A 25,427-nucleotide genomic window follows, 5' to 3' on the forward strand; every position below is an offset into this window, starting at 1 on the left:
AACTGGTTGGCAAACCTACCAAATGTGAGTCTCAGGTCCCTAAATTTTGACAGTCATCTTAGTAAATATAAAACTTTAGCTACCTGAACAATGGAGCTTGTAAAGTGCATTAGGTATAAGAAACACAGCAGAAGTGCTAAACTCACTTAAGTAGGACTTTAAGGGACTTGATGTCATCGATAGGGCAAAAAAACAACGTTATAGTTTTCTGTTCAGATTTTATTTGAAATCTAATTCAAATTGTCAAAGCTACAAAAGGGGGGAAGACATCTGTATTATTTTTTTGCTAAGTCACAACATCCTAAAACAAAATATTACTACTGCCAGCAGATCCATTATACACATTTTTGATGAAGTTCATTAGCACAATAAAAATCTCATCTTGAGAAACAGCCACAATGAAAGTAATTTATACAATATAAAACAACGACAGGTCTACAGATGCAGTTACTTATGAGTTTACACATGCATTCACAAACAAAGAAAAACCCCAGGAATGCTCTTTCATTAGATTTTTTGTTTTTTTGTTTTTTTTTTAAAAAACAGACTGTTCAGGCACAAAACAAAATTGCATTTCCAATAAGTGACAGCATCTTAAAAATTTATGTCAGTGTTTGTTTTTCTTTGACTTTTTATGAGACCTGTGTGGAGATCGGGACTGGGATCTGGATTTCTTCCCTGATTTTTTAGGGGATCTAGACCGTGATCGCCTAGACCTTTTAGGTGTCCTTGAACCAGATGGAGATCTGAGGAAACAAACAAAAACAATTTAACCAAAGTACTCATGTGATCAAAACTGACTATCCTTAAATTATCTAAAGTGATCTTTAAGAGAGCACAATGAAAGTCACTGAAATAAAAAAGGATGTAAACTTTCCTAGTTTATGCTTTGCCTGCCGTGTGCACACACACACACAGATTTTGTACTTCCTAGGCGCTGCATCAGTGATCATTGGTGGTATGCATGCTTAGAAGGACAGACTCCTGAGCCTTACTACTGCTCTACTGAATCAAAATCTCAAGAGGCAGGGACTGGGAATTTGCATTTTAACAAGCTCCCCAGATTATTATAAGCCAAACTTCAAAATGGCATCCAAGATCATTCACAAACTTTTAAACGCAGCAGCTTTGCAGCCTATCTTCTTGAAGGGAAAAGAACCAACTACTGCAATATCATTTGAGGAAATCATTTAAGACGTCATAACTCTGTAAGTGCTATTCATGAAAATTACCAAAACAAATAATTATATATACATATATATAATTTTCATGAACATGTATATAAATATATGCACAAGCACCATTTAGAAAAAGAGACTTATCTGTTGTATAAAGATTTTACTAAAAATGGTTACAATAAAAACGTTTTAGGATAAAAAGCAGTTTTAGCTCTCAGAAAAATTCTTCTATAAAACACTAGATAAATAAAACATTTCTGAACCACCTTTCTGGAACTAGGAGGAGAAAGGTATATAACACACTAAATTAAACACTGAAGAAATGGTATCTATGTCCATAAGTCTCTACCCAAGAACTTGCTAATAAGATTACTGTTGGGTGGGGAGGGAGAATGTATTTTTCTTTCAGCCTTGACAAAAATCAAAGAATATTCTATAGAAGCTAAAGAACAGAAAGGAAAGGAAAGCAGCTATCCCTACTCCACAGGAAACTGATGTTTAAAATTCTTGGCTGGTCTTTCCTTGTTGGAAGCTTTCTTCTGCTTTAGTCATGACAAGGCTGGGGTGGTGAGATGGGAAGGAAGATTCTAAAATGAAAGTATATCTGTTTGGTTTTCTAAAATCCTTTAAAAAATGGCTGCCAACCAAATTATTTTCAAAAGCTGGTGGAATGACAAGGAAACTGGCATTTCAAATATTACAAAAAAATGACTTGCGTTTACCTTTTGGCCTTTTTGCTAACATCTCTAGGAGAATCTTTGTGAGATGACCTGGACCGTGAGCTCTCTTTATGAGATCTTTCTGAACGCTCTGATCGCTCCGATTTTGGTGATGGGGATTTCACTCGTCTACCACTGCTACTGCGAGATGGGCTAGGGGACGTACTGTGTCGCCTTTTCCTATGGAACAAAGCCCCCAAAACATTCCATAAGTGAGCAAAGGATCAGGTATTCATTTTCCTTCTACTAAATTAGCTTTTAATTCCTACCAGCTTACACTATCTTTATTTTCACTAACCTTATTAATGTTATTTTCCAACAACATTCAAAGCCTTTTATACTAAGAACAAATAAGTCTTAAAGATAGGTTGATCTAGACAAAAACTGAATTCAACTAAATTAGATTTTCTCCTGCTCTAAGAAAGATTATTGGAACAATGGACCAAATTTCATAAAGGTCTCTGATTAGACAATCGTGTTTTTTAAAATGTTAATTTCCTGCTCTTGAAACTTTTTGTTGTTGTTTGATCTTGAAACTTTTACTGTAGTTAAGTATGAAAATGGGGCATCATGTAGGCACACTACTCTTAAATGATTGGGGACAAGGGGGGAAGGAAGAGGAAGAAGAAAATAAAGCAAAAGGAGAAATATTTTAACATTGGGGGAATATGGGTGAAGGATATCTGGGAATTCTTTACACTATTCTTGCAACTTTTCTATAAATCTGAAATTATATCAAGATAACAATAAAAAACAAAAAAGTGATAGATTTACTACTTAACCAATTAGTATAACTGTTATTTGTAACTATATGTAGGGTGACTGAGCCAAATTTTTTTTCTTGGCATTTGGTTTTTATGAGGAAAACCTCAATTCTGTTAACTGAAGTAATTTTCTCTACTAATCAGAGATTTAGGAACTGTGCAAGAAAGGAATAAAAACTAAACGAGAAATGATTTTGATTAGAATAAAGCCTTAAAGTGAGGACCAAGTCCCTATGGCCTATATACACAAACTCCCTTTACAAACAGGACCAGGAGACTCAAGTTTACAGATATCAGCCTCAGCACAGAAGAAAAGCTTATATTGGAGGCAACAGGTAAGATCTAGCAAGTTGTTTAGTTATTTAAGCCTTAGGTTTGATACCTAATACGGTAACTGAATTCTTGCACCGAACTAAGGCTAAGGTACCATACGAACCATGTAAAGGGATGATGTCCCAGATGACTAAGCCAAGTGCCAACTGACTGCCCCATTTCTCAGCTAATTCTGCCTCCTGCAGGCAGAGGCCAAACATGTTTACCACACACACAAAAATACTTTTCCAGTTTGTTGGCACCAGTGATGAAAATATTACAAAATGAAACATGATTCCAAATCCTGAAACCAGTATAGGCATTAAATGAGAAATGTTATACCTTTCTTTCCTTGTTGGAGTACACTCATCCTTTTCCTTCTTGTCTTTGGATCGAGATTCCAATTTTTCTTTATCCTTCTTATCTCTTTCTCGTTCTCTTTCTAATTCTTTCTCTTTCTCCTGTTTTTTTTTTTTTTTTTTAAAGAGAAAGTATTTAGCCATTAAAAACACCAACCTGGTTAATCTCATTTATGAAACAATATTGCCTCTTCTAGTTAACTATTTTTTAAATTACTACTGAAGGTATAACTATTTTTTTTAAATACCTACTCTTCCAGAAAGCCAGTCATTTCTTCTACTCTTCTACTTATACTGAATAATAATAGTGATGCCAGTGACAGCAGCTAAACATTTTCTGAGTGCCTACCACAGGCCAAGCAATTAATAAACAATTTTCCATATACCATTTCATGTAATTCCTCGAAACATGCCTAGGAATAGCACTATCCTCATTCTAGAGATGAAAAATGAGACTCAGAAAGGCTAAGTACCATGCCTGTGATCATACAGGATGGTGAAGTCAGGATTTGAGCCAAAGCTCCAGAGCCAGGGCTCTCTTAGCTACTACCTAGAGTGCTGTCCCTCCACTTGAAAAAACAATTGGACAAAGCTAACAGAACCTTTCCAACTCAGACTGCAATAAAATTGTCAACAGTGATTCTAACGGTACAGCAAGTTGATTTAATCAAAGGAAAGCCCTTACAAAGTAATATGTTGAAAAGGAGAAAGAGCTATTCACAATACTCGTCCATCAGAAAATACTATACTATCAGAAAATACTATTAAAATACTATTAATACTCAATACTAGTACTATTGAGAAACAAGTACCAATCATATTGGAAATGTTAAATCCTAATTTATAAAAGTACAAACTGACTACATGACTATATAATTATATAAACCAAAAAATAACTTATTTGCTTATCCCCAACTGCTACAACTGCCACTTCTCACTTGAAATTATGATTTCTATTGATAATTAAAGGAGTGGCTATAGACAATGAACCCACAAAGCCAACTTAGCTTTCCACTAACAGGAATTAAATTTCTCTATGATTTGTATGCATCAAGAAAGCTAACTGATATCTGATAAAAAGCCTACATCAGGTGCTCGCACATGTTTTCCATAAGGGCCAGGTGGTGAATATTTTCTTTGTGGGCCACAACCGGTCTACTCTACTGCTTTAGTCGCCACAGTAGATAATACACAGATAATAAGTGAAGGGGTATGGCTGTGTTTTAATAAGTTTATTTACAAAAATGAGGTGATGGCCATAGTCTGCTGACCCCTAGTATGTACCTTCAAAAAGTACATTCTTCCCTCCAATTACAACGATGGAATGCAAGGAGACTAAAATGGTAATACATGTATTACTACATTAGACCCAGTGGGCATCTCAAGGTGTAGTCTTCCATGCAGATCAAACATCTACTACCATCTCCAAAGGGACTCGTGGGGTTCAGACACATAACATCTTTTTTTAAAAAAAAAAAAACAAAAAAACTCATTTATCTTTTTTCCAAATACAACATACTGTGCACAAATTTAAAAAGTGATGCTGAGGAGACTGACTTCCTCTGGTGACCTGTAGGATACATTTTCCTGATTGACACTTTCATAGGAATCAGACTACAGTTAAAACACTCAAGATATTTTAAACATTTTAATTCAATAATAAAGAGTTAATATAGCTATCATCTAATTCACAATCCTGCAAAATTGGGACTTATCAACCCAGTTTTACAGAGTAAAAGCAGGTTTCAGTGACGTGCCTGGGAGTGCACAGCAGACAGTGGCACCAGGAGTCCACAGTGTTGTACAGCAACAAGCTGCTTTACCACACTGTTGTGCTCCCGTCACCATTAATAGGTTTGTATGATTTTAAGCTCCCTTCTAGTTGTTTCTATTTCTCTCTATAATCTTTTATTTGTAATGACAGTCAAGATATAGGTAAAAATTAATAGCAGTCCCGATAAAATTCCTAGGTTCTTTCAACAATTATCATGTAGGCCTCCTTGTTCTAAAATTCTCTGTATATCCCTACACACTTTTTTATGTATAAGAATACGAGGTCCCTCAAAAGCTTAGAATTCACAGATGAGATATTCTACCACTTGCTGTCCCTCCTTGGAAACAATGGAAAAGGAGTCCTAAATGAAATTCCCAAACCCTAACACCATCTCTGACTCTGTGCTACTTCTCAGGGTTCTTGGTGTCTCACTGTCACAAATGTGACCCTTTCTATAGTATCTTCCAGTTCTGAAAGCATGTTCTTAGCAGGATTTCATGCTCCACAGGTAGTATCAGGAATAAAACAGTGTGCTGTTGCCCTAAGACTGCTTTCCACGCTGAAATAACTGTAAAACGTCAAGTTTCAAACGTTCCGAATTAGCTACCAATATTCAGCATGTAGACAAAGGATATAATTTGAAATATTCTTTTCCTTAAATATGCCAATATATCAATATTGTAGGCAGTCAAACAAATAACTCTGGAAAATGCATATTACTGCGTATACTTATTCCTTACTCGTTGAAGAAGTTTATCTCTGTAGTGTTCTACTTGTTCCTGAAAGCTCTGGCCTGGTTTTTTAGGTCTTTTTCCAGATTCCAATTCATCTTGAAACTTCATAACTTTGAGCTGTGAAATAACACATATTTAAAATAAATCTTTTTATCACTATAGCTTCTCAAGGAGTGCTTTGCTCCTTTAAAAAAAACTCTCTTCTTTGAAACAAGTGTATAAAAACGAAAAGCATAAGTATAGCAACATAAAACATAAAAACATACAGTAACTGATTAAGGACTCAGTCAAAATATAACATCAATGTGTAACTCCCTCATCGGAAGGCCACTTGTCAGACAAGCCCAACTATGCAGATTTCAAGTAATCAGACATTGGTCCACGTGCTCTCTGCACAGCCACACGAGATGACTTGACAAAAATGACTGTTCTAATTTGTGGTAAATCAGTTTTAAGAGGTAAGCATCCAAGAGTCAAACAACAGACCTGAATGCTACTTTGGTGAAAGAAAGGCATTCCTAGAGCACCTTTTGAAGATCATTATAAAATCCCTAGCTACAGTTCCTGCTGATGTGGCCTAACTCAGGCACAAGCACAAGTCCAGGGCGCCCAGAAAACAGGTCACAAAGGGTCCCAACTCGAAAGACAGTAGCCCATGGAATGGCTTGTTAGCCATCTATCCCCTGGCTGCCCTGGGACAGTGCCAAGTATATCACCTTTCCCCTCAACTATTCACTCTTTCCTCAGGGATGAGGGCAGAAAAGGGATCTTTCTACTTCAACAACAAAGAAGACCCTTCACCTGGCTCCCCACCTAGTGTTCCACTCCTCCAACCCTTACTGATAGAAACGGAGACAACAGCAGAATGAGAAAAGAAAATGCCAGCCTAGGCACTGCTCTAAGCAGAATCTGAAAGATTAAGAACTTGTTTCCAGTAAACACTGTAATTTATGGCTGCGTGTTTTCTAAGTGCTTTGCAGAGAATGTCAATATTTTATAACACAAATCCTTTGGTTTCTATTAATCCCATGGTAAAAAAAGATTCAGCTACAGACATCTTTATTACGACACATGTGGGGAAGAAAAGAGCTTTTAGAAAGAGAAACTACACTATATACATTATACATACTATATATACTATAGTATATAATAAAACTAATTAGAACTTAATTCTTTATTTAAGGGTTCTCCAATAAAAAGGTACTCACTGAATTCTAAATTCAGAAACTGACATTTGAATTTAGGGGCAGGAAAGAGAGCACGCATGAATAAAGCTCATGAGCCCTGAGTTCTAGTTCAAATTTGCCACCAGTTGTGGACCTTTACTCCACACGACTAAATCTCAGAGTAAATAAGGGAGAAGAATAGATAATTCTATAACAAACCCAAGATCTACATTTTAAAATCAGGATTTGGCTCACGTCCAAATCCCAAAAGGGTAAGTAAATTGCGATAGGGTAGCCACTATGAGAGTAGGATGAACCACCGCTGAGTATCTAACAAAGAGAGAGGCCAGATTCTCAAAGAACATATAAAGTAGGGAAATGTATATATATATATAGTGTGTTGCTATGTGCACCTCTGTGTATGCATGTATAGCACAAATCAGTATATACATATACAGTGTAGAACCATCCAAATTAACAAAAGTTGTATCACAAGGTTTTCTTTCAAGTCAATAAGAAAACAGAACATTTACAAACAGTCTGTTTTGGCATTTATAAGAGGGTAATTCAATTATCAAGAAAATACATTTTTTATTGAACTCAATCTTTGTTTCTACTCCAATAGATCCATCAGGTCAGTATGGCAGAGTTCAGTAAGACTGGGAGAAGTTCTGAGAGTTAAGGGCCATGTGCAGCTTGAAAAAGGTCCACGGGTGAGCACATTCACTGATAACACAACATCTTATTCCCCTACAATTTTATAAAGAATGTATATGAATATACCTCAGGAAAAATGAATCAACTTACTAACTCTGAAAATCCCTCCTCTCTACTTAAAACTGACATCACACTGATTCTGTGTAAGGCTGAAACAAAACGTTTTCTCTATTAACTTTTTGGCTTGGTGATATCGAGAAAGAGGTGGGCAAGAACTTGTACCAGCCCAGCAGTGAGTAAGTGGAGAAGTGGAAATTAAGGTGGTAGGTATTATAAGTTAGTAAGAGGAAAAGCACTGACAACCAGTAGGCATATAAAATACTGTTAAATGAACGGACAGAGTATTAAAATTCACCCTCACGTACACTTTTGAGATTCTGGACTGACTGCTACACGACTGCTAATATTTACTGGGAATGTTCCACCACCTTGGGGCAAGAAATAAGGAAGGCTCCCATTATACAACCCTCCCCTCACTGACGTGTCTGAATACCTTTGGTAATTTTAAAAAGGCACTATAATAGAAAAGGGAATGGAGAGAGAGAAGTCTTGAGAGTTTGAATTCCCACATAAGTTATTCCCCTTCTTATTGTTAAGCCCCAATCAACATCTACTCTCTCCCCATCACTCGTGCAGACACTGAAAATGAGCCTACTACAGTACCATGTATACATAACTTGATCGTGTCAGAAAATATCTCACTTTTTTGTTACATACTATTTATGCTCAACATGTGATGGATTTCGTAATGTGAGATATAATCTATTCATTACATCAACATCTGCAGAGGATCTCCTATGTGCCAGGCACTGGAGATATGATGATGAACGGACAACAGACATGGTCCCTTACTCTTGCAGAAATCACAGCCTAGTGGGGAACACACTAAACAAGCAAGCAAGAAAAAAAAAACCAATACACACACCACAACACATGTAAAATCGTAACAGAAAGAAGAGATGCTTGAACTAAGAGGCCTGAAGGAAGACAGCTGGTATGAAGGTTTCCAGGCAGAGAGGGAACAGTATGGACCAAGGTATGATGCTAAGAGGAAGCACAGTTTGGTGGGAAAAGTGAAAGAAGGCCAGTGTAGTGTAGTTTAAACTTCAATGCAATACTAACCTCAATTTCGCGGAGTTTAGCTCGTTTTTCCTCACTCATTTCAGAGTACTTAGAGAACTTGGACTCAGTCATTTCTTCTTTGATTGGATTAGAGTACAAATGATGTTCTTCAGATTTGGAACTTTGAGTATCTTCTTCATCTTCACTTTCTTCTTCTTGACTTTGGAAATAAATAAGCAGAATACGTTGTATGTCACGACAGCAAAGAAAAAAAATTACATTTTACATTACAGCTTTTTGATTTTTCACTGCCTTAGAGCTTAAATAATGTTAACAAAACCTAAGAGGACAATTCATCACTAAAACATTTTTTACTAAATATCTGATCAAATAACAATTTTATAAAACTCTTATGTTTCCTCCATAGAAAAAATTTGAGCTTCAACATAATCACACTTCTAAAAATTCTGCTTATGTTAATGTTACTTCTGTGGTTTTCATTCTGCCACAAACTTTCCTTGCAACAGTTAAATGAAATGACTAATCAATCAGTGATTTCTGCATACTTCGTAATTCAGAGTGATTTCATGATGGTTAATGTTTAAAAAGCCAAATGTTTACCCTTCCTTCAGCAGAGCCTGTAAGCTAGAGAATACATAAGTTTGAGTCACAGAGTTTCTATGCAGCAAGTAAAAGACCTTATCTAATTAACACATAACCCTAAGAACAAAACAGTGTATTAATTTTAAATTTTAGCACACATTAGTATTCATGTCATAGTTGATTATGAAAGTTGTATTGGTTCTATGTCAGATAAAAAGAAAATGATAAACTAAGTGACTACCATAGCTAAGGATACAACAAAGAAAAATCCTCCTGTCCTTCCAGAAGCAATCGAGTAGAAACAGACAGGGGAGCAACTATGACAAACTGCTCATCATTGCCAGGATAGGATTAACAAATGTTCTTCAATGTTCCTGAAGCACAAAGAATGATGGGACTTAAAAAAAAAAAGGTTGTATGCTCTGGGACTGGGCCTTTTGAGTGTAAATGTTGGATCTGGGCAAAACAAGTCTTCCATGTACAAACTCAAAATGTTTATGTATATACAAACAAAATTCCTCATAAACAATACTGTGATATGAACATTACTGGCACAGCCTAGAATATATGCCATTTTCCCTTAATATTTGAACCTGATAAGCCCTTATATATTGGTATTTGAGTACTAACTACCCTCTACCATGAATAAGAGGAGTTCTTTTAGTATATATTTAAAACTATTCATAATAATATAAAAACAATTATAACCAAATCCTTTCCAAATAAAATTTTAATTATTTTAGAGTCACACACTGAATGAGAAAAATTTAAGCAAGGTAGATAAAAATAAAGAGAGTACTAGCTTTTTAACTTCTCATCTAAAGGTCCTTTCTAGAATACTAATAAAATACTTTTCACACTTTATACTCTCAGAGCCCCACAAATCATTAGTAGCACATATAGGCACAACTCAATACAATACTCAGGTGATGGAAAAAAAGAGGAAAAAGTCAAAACCAACGATTAAAAAACATATTCTTTTTGGAAATAAACTTTTACTTAATATTTCTCATTAATTTGTCAGAAACTTCCTAAATGCAGTTCTTAGCTAATTTTTTAAAAGAATGAGAATTTCTTGTTTTATGGTGCAAAATAGTTTTACAAGTGTCTCAGATGCTTTTAGTGGTTAAAGTGTGTGTGTGTGTGTGCGTGTGTGTGTGTGTGTGTGTGTGTGTGTGTGTGTGTAAATACAGATTATTTACTGAAGGATTATTCTGGAAAGAGTTAATCAACAAAGATGCAACACAGCTAATGAAACTGTGTTATCTATTCAATGGAGATTACTTAACCAATTCCAGCCTGTTACTTACAATTTTTTCAAAAAAAATTTTTTGCAATTTGAAATATTCCTTGATAAACTTCCTTGTACACTTATCTGAATGCTTGCTTTCAACCACAGATGAATACAGAGCAGATAAACATATGGACTAACATGGAATAACAAAACCCATGATACTTGAGTGAAAAACATGGGTCACAGAATAGTATGTACAATATTACATAATTTATGCTTTAAATAGATATGCATGTTTTTATACATACAGAGAAAGAATATAGGTGGCTAGACACTAAACACTAATCATATTATTTAAGACTTTTAAAATGAACTACACTACAATTTGAGAATTTAAAATACACACATACTTTACAGCTGCTATTTAAATTTTGTAAGGCCTGAGTGATCTGTTCTAATTGGCTTTGACTTTAGCTCTTAGTTACCAGTTCTAGGTTCAGATCTCATCACAGCCTCATCTTGCTCTTCTTGTAAAGAACTGGAAATTCAAGACTAAACCCATATAGAATTCATTACAAACGAATTAAATTACTATTGGAACTTTTCTCCAAAGCATTACTTAGTGCTATATATATTTTTTAATCACCCTTCTGCTGCAAAGACAATAATTACTAGTGTCAAAAAGCAGCTCCAGGGCTTCCCTGGTGGCACAGTGGTTGGGAATCCGCCTGCCAATGCAGGGGACACGGGTTCAAGCCCTGGTCCGGGAATATCCCACATGCCGCGGAGCAACTAAGCCCGGGAGCCACAGCTACCAAGCCTGTGCTCTAGAGCCCGCAAGCCACAGCTACTGAAGCCCACGTGCCTAGAGCCCGTGCTCCACAAGAGAAGCCACCACAATGAGAAGCCCGCGCACCGCAACGAAGAGTAACCCCCGCTCACTGCAACTAGAGAAAGCCTGTGCGCAGCAACGAAGACCCAATGCAGCACCCCGACCCGCCCCCGCCCAAAAACAGCTCCTTGGTAAAAAGGCATTTTGGATTCAGCCACTAGAGAGCAGCAGTGAGGCGCAAGAAAATTTCAAGGACCAGAAAGCAGTAATATGTGAAAAAGTTTTTTTCCCTGCTTTCAAAAAGTTATTTTCATGTTATCATGACTTATTTGGAGCTCCTAGGAAAAATCAAAAATATAAATTATATTTTCAGTGATCCATGCTTCACTGTATGAATGTACAATTACCATCAACACAAAAATGCTTTCACATTTCAAACATTAACATAAATATCAAATTCAATGCAAAAAAATTAGCACCTTTAGAAACAAAACCGCTTGAACAATATTTGGGTTCTGCAATGGCTTTTCTACCCTTCCTTTCCCTTAAATAATTATTTTATGAATACACATACTCATTTTAAAAAGCAGTGATTCTACAATGGTGAGAGATGTTACTAATGATGGGACTGCAGACATAAAAATGAAAACAAACTGGACTGTTTCCAATTCCTGTACTCCTAAACAGCCTCAGAGAGGTACTTCCTTCAGCGAACCACATCTATATTTTGTAAACATGTTGTCATAATCATTGCTGACTTGTTCTGATCACACTGTTTCTGGAAAGACATCACCATTGCCAAGTTTTCTTCATCATACCAAACTGTGTTTCCACAAATGCTGATCAATCATATTGCCTTAAATCTAAATGCTAACACCCACTTATTGAATCCACACAAATGCTCAAATTGTGCTGGGACACAAAGGGACTTTTCCTTTTGTGCACTCTTCCATATGAAAACAATAAAAGAAGATTTTAAAAAAAACCCAAAAACCAGAAACCTCTGCTTTGATGCCATCTCTTTCCCTATTAAAAAAAAATTAACTTTTTTTGCAATGATTTTTAAAGGTGTCAAGTGCTATCTTAAAAAAAAAAAAAACTACCAGCATAAACTTGCAGGAGAATTTGGGAGCAGGAATTCCTATAATCACATTCAGTGTTAAACTCAAAATCAACCGGGGGTAATTACCAAAGAGCAAAACTGAAACTATAATTTCTCCATAAAATAAAGGTAAAATGGTTTTTTTCTTTTAGTTATTTTTAGTTCTTCTGAGGTGTTAACATTTAAATAACGTAACGGTCATAATGGTCATAATGCATTATTTTTCTTAGCAATGCACAATCCCCCCCCAAAAAGGAGCATAACCTTCCCATTCACATTTTAAAAAACACTTTTTGTGGAGCCAAAACAATACTTGATGACAAAGATTTAAAATAAATGCAGTTGACCGTTTAGTAACTACAAAGTAAGAATGTATAACCTAGCATAGGAAAACAAACTCAAAAGCAAAGTGAAACCAGATGCGTCAAAACGAGAAAGCAAAAGCTCTTTATTCACTGGAAAAACAATGAAGAACTAAAAATGATCCTCTTAAAACAAGTTTTTTTAAGAGTTAAGTTTTCCTCTTCACTATTATTTCAAGCATACCTCTTAATGAAAAAGGGAGTGTATATGCAATAAGAAACTGAGTATATTCGAAACTTAGATTCTTACTTTTGATTTTCTTCTTCTTCTGATTCTTCATGCTGGTCAAATAACTCCCATTTAGAAGTTGTTACAGCTGAATGGAAGGAAAAAAAGGATGTAATTCCATAAGGTAAATCAGCATTTTTGCAGCAGCACAGTAGAAGCCCAGCTTTAGAACTGAAAGTTTATATTACTGAAGTTATCTACATTTATCTTTTCTTTGAATAGCCATTTCTATGTACTAAATGTATTTCTTTCCTCACACCTACACTATAATTTTATTCAAATTCATGAGGTGACAACTAATGTTGTCATCCTTATTTCTATGCTAGATGGTAAGATTTATTTCATTAGAACCTACAAATACTAAATTAACAATTACAGATTATAAGCGCTAGGATACATGTCCAAGCAAGTATGAAAGGCAGGTCTAAACTGCATCTAAGAAGTCAAGCATTATAAGAGAGACAAAGCTTTGTTTTTTCTGAAACTGACCTCTAAGTAAATTTCCAAATAGGTACAGCTTCCCATCTACATTTTCTACTGAAATGGCTTAACCTAAAAGGTTTTTAGTGATTTCTCTGATTACTCTTGAAGCATCCAAACTGAAGGATCTAAGAAAATTTAAACAGCAACCACAATGAAAACTTAGCCACTAGACATAAAATATGACAACACTGGGTCTTAAGGTTGAAACGTTATAAAATACAAAAGGAAAATGTACACACACACAACAATGATTTGGTAAAATTTTAAGTACTCAAGTTTTTAAAGCTTTGTATTTATTGTATTTTTACTTACCCTGTGCTTCCAATTCGGATTCATCTACAGCTTCCCATTTTGATGGGGCAACCTTAAATATAGGCTCATTCTTCTTTGAGTCTTCAGTCGCATCCACTATTGAAGAAAGATGAGCCATTAATTCTGACTACTAGAGGATGACTTAAGGAGCTCATGAGTATTCACTTATTATTAAAAAGTAAAATTAAATAAGGTCACACATGGACTAATAATGCTAGTGTCAAGAACAAGGATTATGACTAATCCAACTCTCTGCACCTGAGGTCCAATTTTTAAATATAAGTATAAATATAATTTATACATATGCATATGCATATGTGTGTGTGTGTATGTGTATATATATATATACACATACACACACACACACACACACACATACTCAGAACACAGAGGTGGTTATTGCAAGCAAATGGAGAAGCTGAGGAAGTAAAAGAAACTTTAGTACCTTTATCTAATTATTGTTTAAACTGCAGAATTCATATATTATTCAATATTTTAACATATAATCCAAATGTACTAAAGATTATGTATACTTTCTATTTCCAAAAATGATTTCAGGCAAATAGGAAAACTGAATCTATAAGTTAGGAAAACTAATAATAAAAATAGAACTGATAAAACCAAGCACCTGGGATTATGCATACAATTGAACACAAGATTTTGCCTATAGTTTCCTAACAAGACAGGAAAAACCTGCTAATATTGTAAGAGGCTGACTGTCCCAACAAATAAATGTGACCAGAAAGGAAACCTTTTTCTTGGCACAAATGTATTACTGGGTTGTTCAATTCTGAAAAGTCAGAAATAAAAGACAGAAAAAAGTTAATGACTGACAACCTTACTGAGAAATTATAACCTTTTTCCATATCAGCATGTGTGGAAATTAAAGAGGCTTGGAATCAAACTTATTAGCTAGATTTAATGAGTTTGAAATTTGAACTTACAAGGCACTCCATCAAGATCATCATCAAGGCTCTTTATAGGGACTCCATCAAGGTCATCAATGGGAGTAGCATCAATAGGAATTCCATCCACATCTTCTAGAGGTGCACCATCAAGCTCTTCCTCAATGGGGGCACCATCAAGGTCATCTGGTACATCCTATAAAAACACATACTACTGTAACATTTTCTTTTGCTTGCTAAAGTCATATTGCTAAAAGATTAACTTGCAATCCAGTATAAACCAACCAACATTCCCAGGTACAATGTGAGGATATAATAAGAATATATTTTTATCATCCAGCTGACAAAGACGCATTCATCTGTGCAGTATTTATCAAATAGTTACCAAGTACTTAATTATGCCAGGTACCATGTGAGGCACTGAGGATACAATGATGAGCAAAAATGAGCCTTGGTGCCCTAGTCCCTCCTGTCATAGAGCTTAGTACAATTAGGGGGTGGGGGGGACAGGGAGGCAGAGAAGGAGCCAGGCAATCAGATAATCACAACAATACACGATGACTGCTATAACAAAGAGGTGCACTGTGTTATTAGAATGTGTAATAAGTAGGTTCCACCTAAAGAGGTCTGAGAAGGCTCAATGAATTTATGCTCAAACTGAGATCCGAAGTGTCTCAGATAAAGAAGAGATGTTCCAGAAAGAGGAAAGAACATGTATGTACAAAGGTCTATAGTAGGAGGAAACATATCTAAGAAACTGAAACAAGGACCATGTGGTTGGAGCAGTAAAAGTGAAAATATGATAGCTGGATTAGGATGGTAGAAATGAAGATGATGGATTTAGGAACTATTGAGGAGGTTAAAAAAACAAAACAAAAACACAGAATGGTGATGAATACAATCTGCTACCACTGTGGTGCATCTTTTCAGGTGTATGTTTACTTACACAGCTATCTTTAGTTTAACAAAACGAAATCATGCTATATACATTACTCTATTACTTGGTTTTTTTCTACTAATATACTATAAATCCTTTCATGTCATCAAATAAAAAAAGTCACCAATTTTCACATAAGGACACAAAACAGAGAATTCCTGTTACATATAATTTCAAGTCCTGGGCTCCAGCAATCCCAGCAACAAAAATCCACTGTTTAGTGGTAAGCAGTAGGCATTTTCCACAAAGAAATGTTACATCTGTAACATATCATACCTCCACAGCATTCCAGAAATAAATTTTAAGATAATCGGACAAATACACTGAATACCCACCTCTGTCTCCTTTTCTTCAATAATATTTACAAGTCCTAAGAAAATATTTTGTAGTTTGATCAAAAATGGTTCTGGATAAATTGCCCAATCTTCCCATGCTCTAAAGCAGGTCATTACCCGTTGCTAACAGGAAAAAGACAATGAATTATCATTTAGGGCAATAACTATCCAATGTCATCTCATGATAATGACCATCACAATTTGCTAAATTTTCCTTTAAACCAATATTCTTTTTAAAGTTTAAGGGAAATATCTATTCATCATTACAATATTTTTTTAAAAAATCAATATTACCTCCCCATTAAAAGAGGAAATAAACTAAGAATAAATGTAATAAAAAAATAAACAGTAACTGTTTGCTCTCAGTCACCTAAGATCAAGGTCCCATACCACTGGTGGTACACATGAGGCCACATTCTGGGAAACACTAGCTTAGAAACTTATGAAAGCTGGATATCAAGGTAGCCCACATTTTGATCTGAATTCCTTTATGGTCCGATGAAGTACTTCTTGATTCTGGCTAACACTTCTCTCTGTCCCCTCCTTAAACTTTTCTATAATCTCTGTCTTATGGTCAAAATTTGAGGTCAAAAAAAATTTTACTGGAGTTGTTTGTCTGAATCCCCTAAATGGTAGGGTCACTGGGCATCTTCCCAAGCTAAAAATTTCCTTAATGAGTATTCTTCCCATGAAAGTGTATCTATTTTTTCAACTATAAGTAAGGTATTCTGTTTGGCTTTTCTTAACATTGGTCTACAGCTTGAGAGTTAATAAAAAATTAACAACTGAATATACTTTCAACATGAATAACTATATTTCTAATCCAGCCAAATAATATATACCACTACAAAACAAGTGATCTTCTGAGTGTTTTCTGTGAAAACACCAATATTTAAAATGTTTAAATAAAACCCTTAAAACTAAAACAGACACCCAACAAAACACTAGACATATTTTTAAATTTCAGACTTTTTTTGACACTGAAGGTAAAATGGCAGTAAATTTTAAAACAATAATTTCTGAAACATCTAAGTTATGTCTTACACTTACTTAACATACTCCTTTAGCCCTCCAATGTGCTTCCCGGTGCCTACTTCCCATTTAAAACACTAGGGCAAAAATACCCAAACAATAAACGTACCTTAAAGTTTTCAGACTGTAAATGGCCTTGAATTGTACGATAGGTAGCATTGAGGTCTGAAAATATCTGACACAACTTTGTTTCAAAACTGAAATTCAAATAATATGTTTTTTACAATAGAATGTGTTTAAAAATCCTTATCTACTTCAACATGCTAGCCAATGAAAACCACTCTGGACTTTTAATTTTATAAATAAATTAATCAAGTAAATCTTTAAAAATAAGTATTAGGTGTTTAAACTCTAAAACGATAACTTTAACTCCTATTATTCTGAATTTTTCTTCTGCAAAATCGCACGAAGAGCCTTAAGAACTAGTTCCCTTAATTAACAAGGAACTTTTACATCTAGGATACCTTGAGCCATCTAGTCCAACCTCTTTGGTTTTATAAAATAGGAAATAGAAAAGGTAAGTGACCTGTCCAAGGCAAAAGAAGGAATAGCAGAGCTAAGATTAGGGCCCAAACCTCCAAATTTCCCTTCAGAGCCAGTTCCTAAAGAAAAGCTTCCCTAATTCATAAAATAAACACCAAAAAGGAACTGTGGGGAACTGAGGAAGAGTTATATATCAATATACAGCAACATAATTTCCTATTGCCTAGGAAAACATTAACAATGAACTACAACCAATACAATGATGATCAGAGAACACTGATTCTATAAATAGTTAATGCTCCTTTGTTTTCTTCCTTTGTTGGCCACTATTTCTAGTGTTTCAGCTTATTTATTACACAAGTGGCTAAATACACAATAGGAATAAAGTGATTTTTTAACTCTTCCTATTTGTTCTTTTATTAATAGTTAATCAAGAAACTGATAGAAAAACTTTCAGAAGATTATAATAATTTACCTTAAAGAGGTTTACTTCAATGAATACAATCCAATTTTTAGAATATTAAACTATGAAGAAATTCAAATTATTTCTTATTATTGAGGGTATTAATTAACAAAACTATCCTCTTTTCTGAGCTCCTTACCCTTAAATATTTTAGTTCAGGCATATCAACTTACATCACTATACTTACAATTTTCTATAATAGGAAGCATTGGCAACTTTGGCTGAAGAGTTGTACAAAACATCAGAAACCAAATATAATCTGGCAATCTAGAATACCAAAAGATAGCATAAAATGGATTAAAAATAAAAACCAACAGCAAAAAACGTTACTAAAAATATTTCCATATTGAAATTTTTTGAATCAACAGCATAAGGCCAATGTTTAGCCATAATTTAATAATCCTAACTAATGAGGAGGGTTTTAAGAAATTCAATATCACCACAACCATGACTTGGGCAGGGATAGAAGTTGTAACTCATTTACATTTCAATCTGTTGATAATTTGTGTGTTAATAACTAAGATAAGTTTCCCAGGCAGAAGGAAAATGAAACTCCACGAGAAAGATTTCTTCAGTCAACTTCTTCATTCAAAAAGGAAACCAATTTCAATTCAAATAGAAGTCAACTATTACCTCTCCTTTACTTAAATGAATGTTCCATTAGGAGAAAGTATTCCCATACCTTTTTGGGGAGGGGTGTCTTTAAGATGGACAATGACTCGGTAATGCAATCCACTATTTCTTCAGCAGCTTCAGCATTATTAAGACAGAAAACCATTGCATCTCCAATATCATTTTTCCTTGGAGTTAACCCCCGCAGAATTTCTTCTAATTTGTCCCTCTGTCTGAATACGAATTTTTTAACTTATAAGTATTTATAAATACAAATTTCAAATGCCATTATACTTTCTGCTCGCAAGTTAATTTCTTTAAAACCCAATCAGATAAAACTCGGAAGACTAAATTGTGTTAAGTCTGATTTGTGTTACGTATTCCAAATATGTTACCTTTTTTTAAAGAATTTATATGGGGAAGAACACTATCCCAGGAACTAATAAATTATTTTAGTGACTTTTCGTTTACAAATTAAGTAAATTTAAAATTATAGGCATTTTTTCAAGAGTCTTCGCGAATGTCCCACTCCTATTATCCTATTACACTGAAGAACCTTCATGGTCTTCACTCTCCTTTGAAGGAAGTTTGTTACTTTAGCACTTCTGCATAGGATTAGGACAGGATACAAAGCAAGGGTTGACAAACTTTTTCTGTAAAGGATCACAGAGTGAATATTTTAGGCTTTGAAAATCATAGTCTCTGTCACAGTTACTCAGCTTTGCTGCTGTAACACCAAAGCAACCACAGAGTACATGTAAAAGGATGGCTATGGCCATGTTCAAATAAAAATTTATTTACAAAAATAGGAGGTAGCCAGATTTAGCCTATGGGCTGAGTATGCAGATCCCTGGGCAAAAGTAATGATGAACATACAGCTTCAGAAGCAAATATACTCTCAAATGCTATAGTTCTCTATCAGCAATGCTCTCACAAACAATGCATCAATGCAACTAGCATTAAGATTTATTGACAGTGAAGTATATAATCCTATAAGCTAAAAATTATTTTGGCCTTTTTTTCCCCTTCAGGTATACAGAATTTCCTCTAAACATTTCAACAGTTAAATTTGTTTTTGCTTCTTAAACCAGGCTAACTGCCCTGAAGCAGTGCTGACTGAGCACTAATAATGTTTCCATGGTGGCCGCACACGGCACTTCATGGAGCAGCTTTGCAGTCACCCATTTGACTTCACTAAGCCATAAAATAACTTTACCTCTACGTTGCATTCAAAGAGGCAAGAGTTCTAAGGGCCATGAAATAATTCCTATAAGAATATAAAGTATTCCACTGCTGGAGTACCATCACTTAAGAGATCATCAATAATTTTTATCAGTAGGAAGAGGTCAGGTTCAGTAGGACACACACTTATAATACTTGCCAAGATTTTTAAAATTACAATGCATATGTTAAGAGATGTTACTATTTTAAACAATCACAAATTTTAAAAACCATTTTATTTTAGGGTTAACACATCTTATTAAGACCATTAATTAAAGTGACCGTTAAAGCAACTTTTCTGAATATAAAACAAGAAAGGTAAAAATCTTACTCTTCCTTAAGTGCTCCCTTTTTACTAGGCTCCTCTACAAAAGCTTCTGTTTCCTGCTCTTCTGACATCCCATGCAGATATGGATTTAACGGTGGTGGCCTCCAAAAAGATCCGTTTTTGAACATACGAAAATCTTCCGTCCGCCACTTAGTCGGAGAATCTCCCTAGTTAAGTGTCCAGAATGTTATTAGAAAGATCTAATACCTCAGAGTCAAAATTAAACAAAGTAGTTGATTATACTTGCCTGCAGAATAGAATAAAGCTTCCACCTATAGTAAACATGGGCTGGTGTCTGGTTTTCAAATAAGAATCTAAAACAAAAACAAACAAAAATTAAACATTGGATTCTTTAATGGAGAACTATCTTCAAGTAAATATGAACAAATGAGAAATATTATTTGTCTATTTACTTCTAAATAAAACCAAAAGCAAAGATCCCTGAAGAGAAATCCTCACCCACTGCCATCTATCCCCTTCCTAACCCCAACCCCAGACTGCCTTTGTGACTGACACTAATACTCAGAAGGTATGTATGCATCTTGCTGAGTCTTACAATCAGTTTTATTGAACACTATGTGTCAGGTACTGTGTCTGGCAATGGAGAGATCTTCCCAAAATATAATTTCAAAAGCAGTGGGTTTTTTTTGTTTTGTTTTGTTTTGTTTTGCGGTACGCGGGCCTCTCACTGTTGGGGCCTCTCCCCTTGTGGAGCACAGGCTCCAGACGCACAGGCTCAGCGGCCATGGCTCACGGGCCCAGCCGCTCCGCGGCATGCGGGATCTTCCCGGACCAGGGCACGAACCCGTGTCCCCTGCATCGGCAGGCGGACTCTCAACCACTGCACCACCAGGGAAGCCCAAAAGCAGTGGTTTTTAAATGACTTAAGTAAATTGCAAATGAAGTGTTAGATATAACTATTCAGAAGATAAGTAGTTTCTTATAAACCTCATTTATTCTACCGTATTTTGCTTATGAAAGACTCTTTCATTGAAAAACACAATGAAAAATATTTTCCTCCTAGAGAATGCTAAAAACAAAGCTATTTAATTAATCAAACCATGGAAATCACTGGAAAATTGACCCAGGCACATTCTAGTCTAATTATTAAAACTGCCTTCTCACCCCATTACGAAAATAACCTCATACTTTTAGGACTTTTTTCTTTCAGTATTTTTAATTTTAAAGTATTTTTAAAAATGCACATCTGCGGATACACAAAATGTGGTATATACATGCAATGGAATATTATTCAGCCTTAAAAGGTAAGGAAATTCTGACACATGGTATATACCAAGGATGAACCTTGAAGACATTAAGCTAAGTGAAATAAGCCAGTCTCAAAAGCACAAATAAGGTATGACTCCACTTAGATGAGGTACCTAGGGTAATCAAATTCACAGAAAGTAGAATGGTGGTTGCCAGGGGCTGAGGGACCAAAGGAATGGGGAGTTATTGTTTAAGGGGTACAGAGTTTCAGTTATGGAAAATGCGAAAAGTTATGGTGATGGCTGCACAACAACATGAATGTACTTAATGCCACTGAACTATACATATATAAATGGTCAGTTGTATGTTACATGTAAATGTTATTACCACAATAAAAAAAAAATGCACACCTGAACATAGGATTGTTGATCTCTCTGTTCATAATCATAGCTTCAAACATTGGCCCTTCACGTACAACAAACTCTATCATTCGATGTATCAGGGCGAGCAAATTCCTACAACAACAACACAGTTAAAGAAAATGGATTCAGACCTACCACTATATAAAACTACACTTGACCTAAGTTACTATAATTGTGCAGAAAAAGATTATTCTGCTGACTAATACAGAATTTTATACCAAGAAAGTAACCTGGAGCATAGTTAATACCTTGTGCATTAAGAGGGAGTGGGGCAATGGGGATAAGGGAGTGGGAGGGGAAGGGAAGGGAGGGTGGGAAACCACAACACAGCTTCACAGTAATAAAGATTTCAATTTCTAAATACCCACTTAATTTTACTTTCCAAATGCAAAACATTAAATTATGAATCACAACTAACTGGAAAGCTGCAAATATATAAAATCAGTAACTTAAAGCTTACATGTTATCATAACCATCTAAAAACTTACACACTATCTCAGTTTTAAAAGAAAACATTCCTAAACCAAGCACTTTTGTAGTGATATTAAAATGTTATATACATGACTATAATTTATAAAAATGCACAACTATTAACAAGTTTAAGGTCTGAGTTAATAATAATAAAAAAAAATCCATCCAACTCCTGTGCTTTTCTGGTACACATATAGCAGATGGAGTTTTTATTGAATCTGACCTTTAATGAGGCAACATCCCTTTGGACCACACTTCAAACTAGTTCACATAGTTCATGACATGTATAATTCTGCCTGTGTGTTCTGAATCAATAAAGCAATTATATTGCCAAAGCCTTAAACGAATGGAGTCCTGTTTCCAAAATATTCTGAAATAAGGGACATTGGTGATATGCCCTTCCCATTTTTCATAACAATTACTTCCCAATATTTAAGCCAAAAATAAACATATGTAACTTTTTAGTCGTCATTTTGTTGACTGGGCTTATACAAAGTCTTTATTTTTAAAATCTGATACCTTATTAGGCTCCAAACACAATTTTAGACATTGATTACGGTGTCAGGCAAAAATGATTCAGCTTATGATAGCTACTTCTGATTTCTCATTTCACCAGTCTCCACCATATAGAGTTGGCAAATAACAAATGGGAAAAGCAAAAGGATATTGGCTCTTGGTACAAGGCACACACTAAATTACACCTTTAGCATTCCCAGCTCAAATTAAGTTCATATAACTGCTAGAATATAAATAAATATATAGTTATAGAATAAGACATTTTTTTGCTCTATAAAGCCCTGCTTCAGAGTACATGAACAGTAAAATAATTTATCTCATGCTGATTATAATTATTTTCTCAGTTTTCAAACAAACCTACTTAAGTGGACACTAAAATCTCTACATAGTGAAAAAATGAATTTTTTTGACCTCCTAAAAGAGGTCAAAGAAAAATATGAAGGTTTAATAAATCTTTAACAGAGGGAAAACTATATATTAAAATTATTAATTCAACCTCAAACTGTTAAAGCAAAAACCCAAAAGTATGAATTTTAAATCTAAAAATTCTTTCACAGAAGTACTAATTGGTCTGCAAATATGCAGGTCTTGATATCCAAATGAGAATGTATTCTCAACATCCATGTGGTTAATGACATTGTTTTAAAAGAAGGGAGATATGGTATTGATTCAGTCCCAAAACTCCCACTGGTATATGTCAAATTAAAGGGAAATTTTATGTATCATAATATATAAAATCAATGACTAGGTGGACAAATACTACACATCCAGAAACTTGTATGAATTAAGTCAAAAGCAACTTGACTTGCATATTAAAGATAGATGAAAAATGATTTAGCAAGTTTAAAACAAAGGATTCATTGTAATGGTGAGTCAAGACTTTACAGCAAAATGTACACTCAAAATTTTGTTTAGAAATAAGCTGAGCCACATGTAAAGCTAATACTGGATATATGCTTTTTAAGTGATGCCAATATACTACTTTCCTGTGAGTGCTTTACCAGTGGAAAAAAAAAACCCACTATAGTTTTAAACAGGCTTGTAACTGATATATCTATTTTTAGAAAATTTAAAAGAAGTTTTAATATGTTTCATGATTATTTAAAATCAAAATCTGACAATTAACTTTAATTCAAGATTCTTAAGAACTGTAATCACTCTTTTTTCCTTAAGGATTATGTGCTTATTTTTAAAAAGGTGACTTTTCTATCAGAATGAAAACAGTGTAGTACAAAAAGATGATATAATTTAAAGTGCATTATTTTATTTTAAAATGGTAATTATCTTATTCTGGGCAACAACAACAAAAATTGTCTCTCAGTTATAATAAAACCACATTTATTGGAGTCGATCGTACCAATGTCTGGTCAAAAACTGTATACTTTCCCAATCCATCCCATGATGTTTTCCTGGTCCCCCGCTGCCGCAGACAGTTCAGCTGGTGTTGCTCACCAAGGCCAATGTCAAAGAGAATTTGGTATTCTTTTGTGTTATTATTCAACCAGTGTTGTGTTCCTGTGTTTGGGAAAAGGCTTAGCTTGACTGAGCAAGAGCATACCTACAGCATGAATTCTTCCGTTTAACATTATGTTGAAAAAGAAAAAAAGGAAGAAAGGAAAATAAAAGAATTCCAAACACCTTTGTTATCATGAAAGAAGTTTCTAGTTATGGTCAGTGTTCATGAGAATAGTAGAAATTCCTTCTTAAAATCATTTAGGAAAAATAAAGGTATGCTTTCAGTAAGGAAAACTCAAACTAAGGTTGCATATTAAACACAGAGAATTCAGAAACCAAGGAAAAAAACAACAGATTGGGTCAAAATGTAACATTATCTAAAATTTAAGATACATTTAAAACACCTATTTTCCCATCCCAATAGTCTAATGTTATTAGACTAACAACTCCAGATTAAATCTATTAAACACATTCTAACTACTAAAGCTACAAAACACCCTACATTGGTAACAATAAAACAAAAAAGATAATGACATAAAATTGCAAAGTATACTAAAGTTAGTTAAATTTCACATATCCCCCCCAAAAAGTACTGGGAAGGAACCATTGCTCAGTCAAGATACTACCTTTTCCTCAACACCATTTTTTTTTTTAATTCAGAAGGGGATATTGTCTATATTTAGATCAGTAATAATAAAGAAAAACATGTACCTTTCTGTTGGGATAACCACTTTGACTATGGCTTGCGACAGAGTCTGTATATGAAGTCACATCAGATAATAAACATAGAATATGTGAGTATTGTTAACAAGTAACAAGCAAAAATATACATATGCATTGAAAATACTACACATCTAATCACAAGTTTTGCAGGCAATCACTGCATTTGAAGTAATTATACACTAAGCAATTACATAAATGCAAATGGATGTGTTCAGTGAACAGTAAACGTTCACCAAATGCAAAGAATCAGAACATTCCTGCCAGAATGCACATCAATGCACTGAAATAGGTACTACACTGAGAATTATCAGATAAAGATTTTAATTTGTGAAATCATTAACTGTTTGCCTCTGACCATACAGTTTGCTACTTT

General features: G+C 34.6%; 1 protein-coding gene across 4 annotated transcripts in view; it reads right to left on the bottom strand.

The window, feature by feature from the left end:
- Positions 1–201: 201 nt before the first annotated feature.
- U2SURP (U2 snRNP associated SURP domain containing) overlaps positions 202–25,427 on the bottom strand; it is a 51,838-nt gene continuing 26,612 nt past the window's right edge. For 2 of the 4 annotated variants that reach the window (XM_029214415.1, XM_029214414.1), the window contains exons 13-28: positions 25,043–25,086; positions 21,878–21,982; positions 20,506–20,572; positions 20,262–20,425; positions 18,780–18,942; positions 18,285–18,364; positions 17,261–17,348; positions 16,120–16,242; positions 14,887–15,043; positions 13,943–14,038; positions 13,169–13,235; positions 8,846–9,005; positions 5,847–5,957; positions 3,316–3,434; positions 1,901–2,077; positions 202–746 (exon numbers count right to left, since the gene is read on the bottom strand). In XM_029214415.1, the coding sequence (XP_029070248.1) occupies positions 608–746; positions 1,901–2,077; positions 3,316–3,434; positions 5,847–5,957; positions 8,846–9,005; positions 13,169–13,235; positions 13,943–14,038; positions 14,887–15,043; positions 16,120–16,242; positions 17,261–17,348; positions 18,285–18,364; positions 18,780–18,942; positions 20,262–20,425; positions 20,506–20,572; positions 21,878–21,982; positions 25,043–25,086 (1,860 nt within the window). In that variant the 3' untranslated portion in view covers positions 202–607. The remainder of the gene's footprint in view (positions 747–1,900; positions 2,078–3,315; positions 3,435–5,846; positions 5,958–8,845; positions 9,006–13,168; positions 13,236–13,942; positions 14,039–14,886; positions 15,044–16,119; positions 16,243–17,260; positions 17,349–18,284; positions 18,365–18,779; positions 18,943–20,261; positions 20,426–20,505; positions 20,573–21,877; positions 21,983–25,042; positions 25,087–25,427) is intronic. The other 2 variants (XM_029214416.1, XM_029214417.1) reach the window with 2 other exon arrangements.

This window comes from Monodon monoceros, unplaced genomic scaffold (genome assembly GCF_005190385.1).
Source record: "Monodon monoceros isolate NGI ecotype Baffin Bay Population unplaced genomic scaffold, NGI_Narwhal_1 Super_Scaffold_11, whole genome shotgun sequence".
Classification (NCBI taxonomy): domain Eukaryota; kingdom Metazoa; phylum Chordata; class Mammalia; order Artiodactyla; family Monodontidae; genus Monodon; species Monodon monoceros.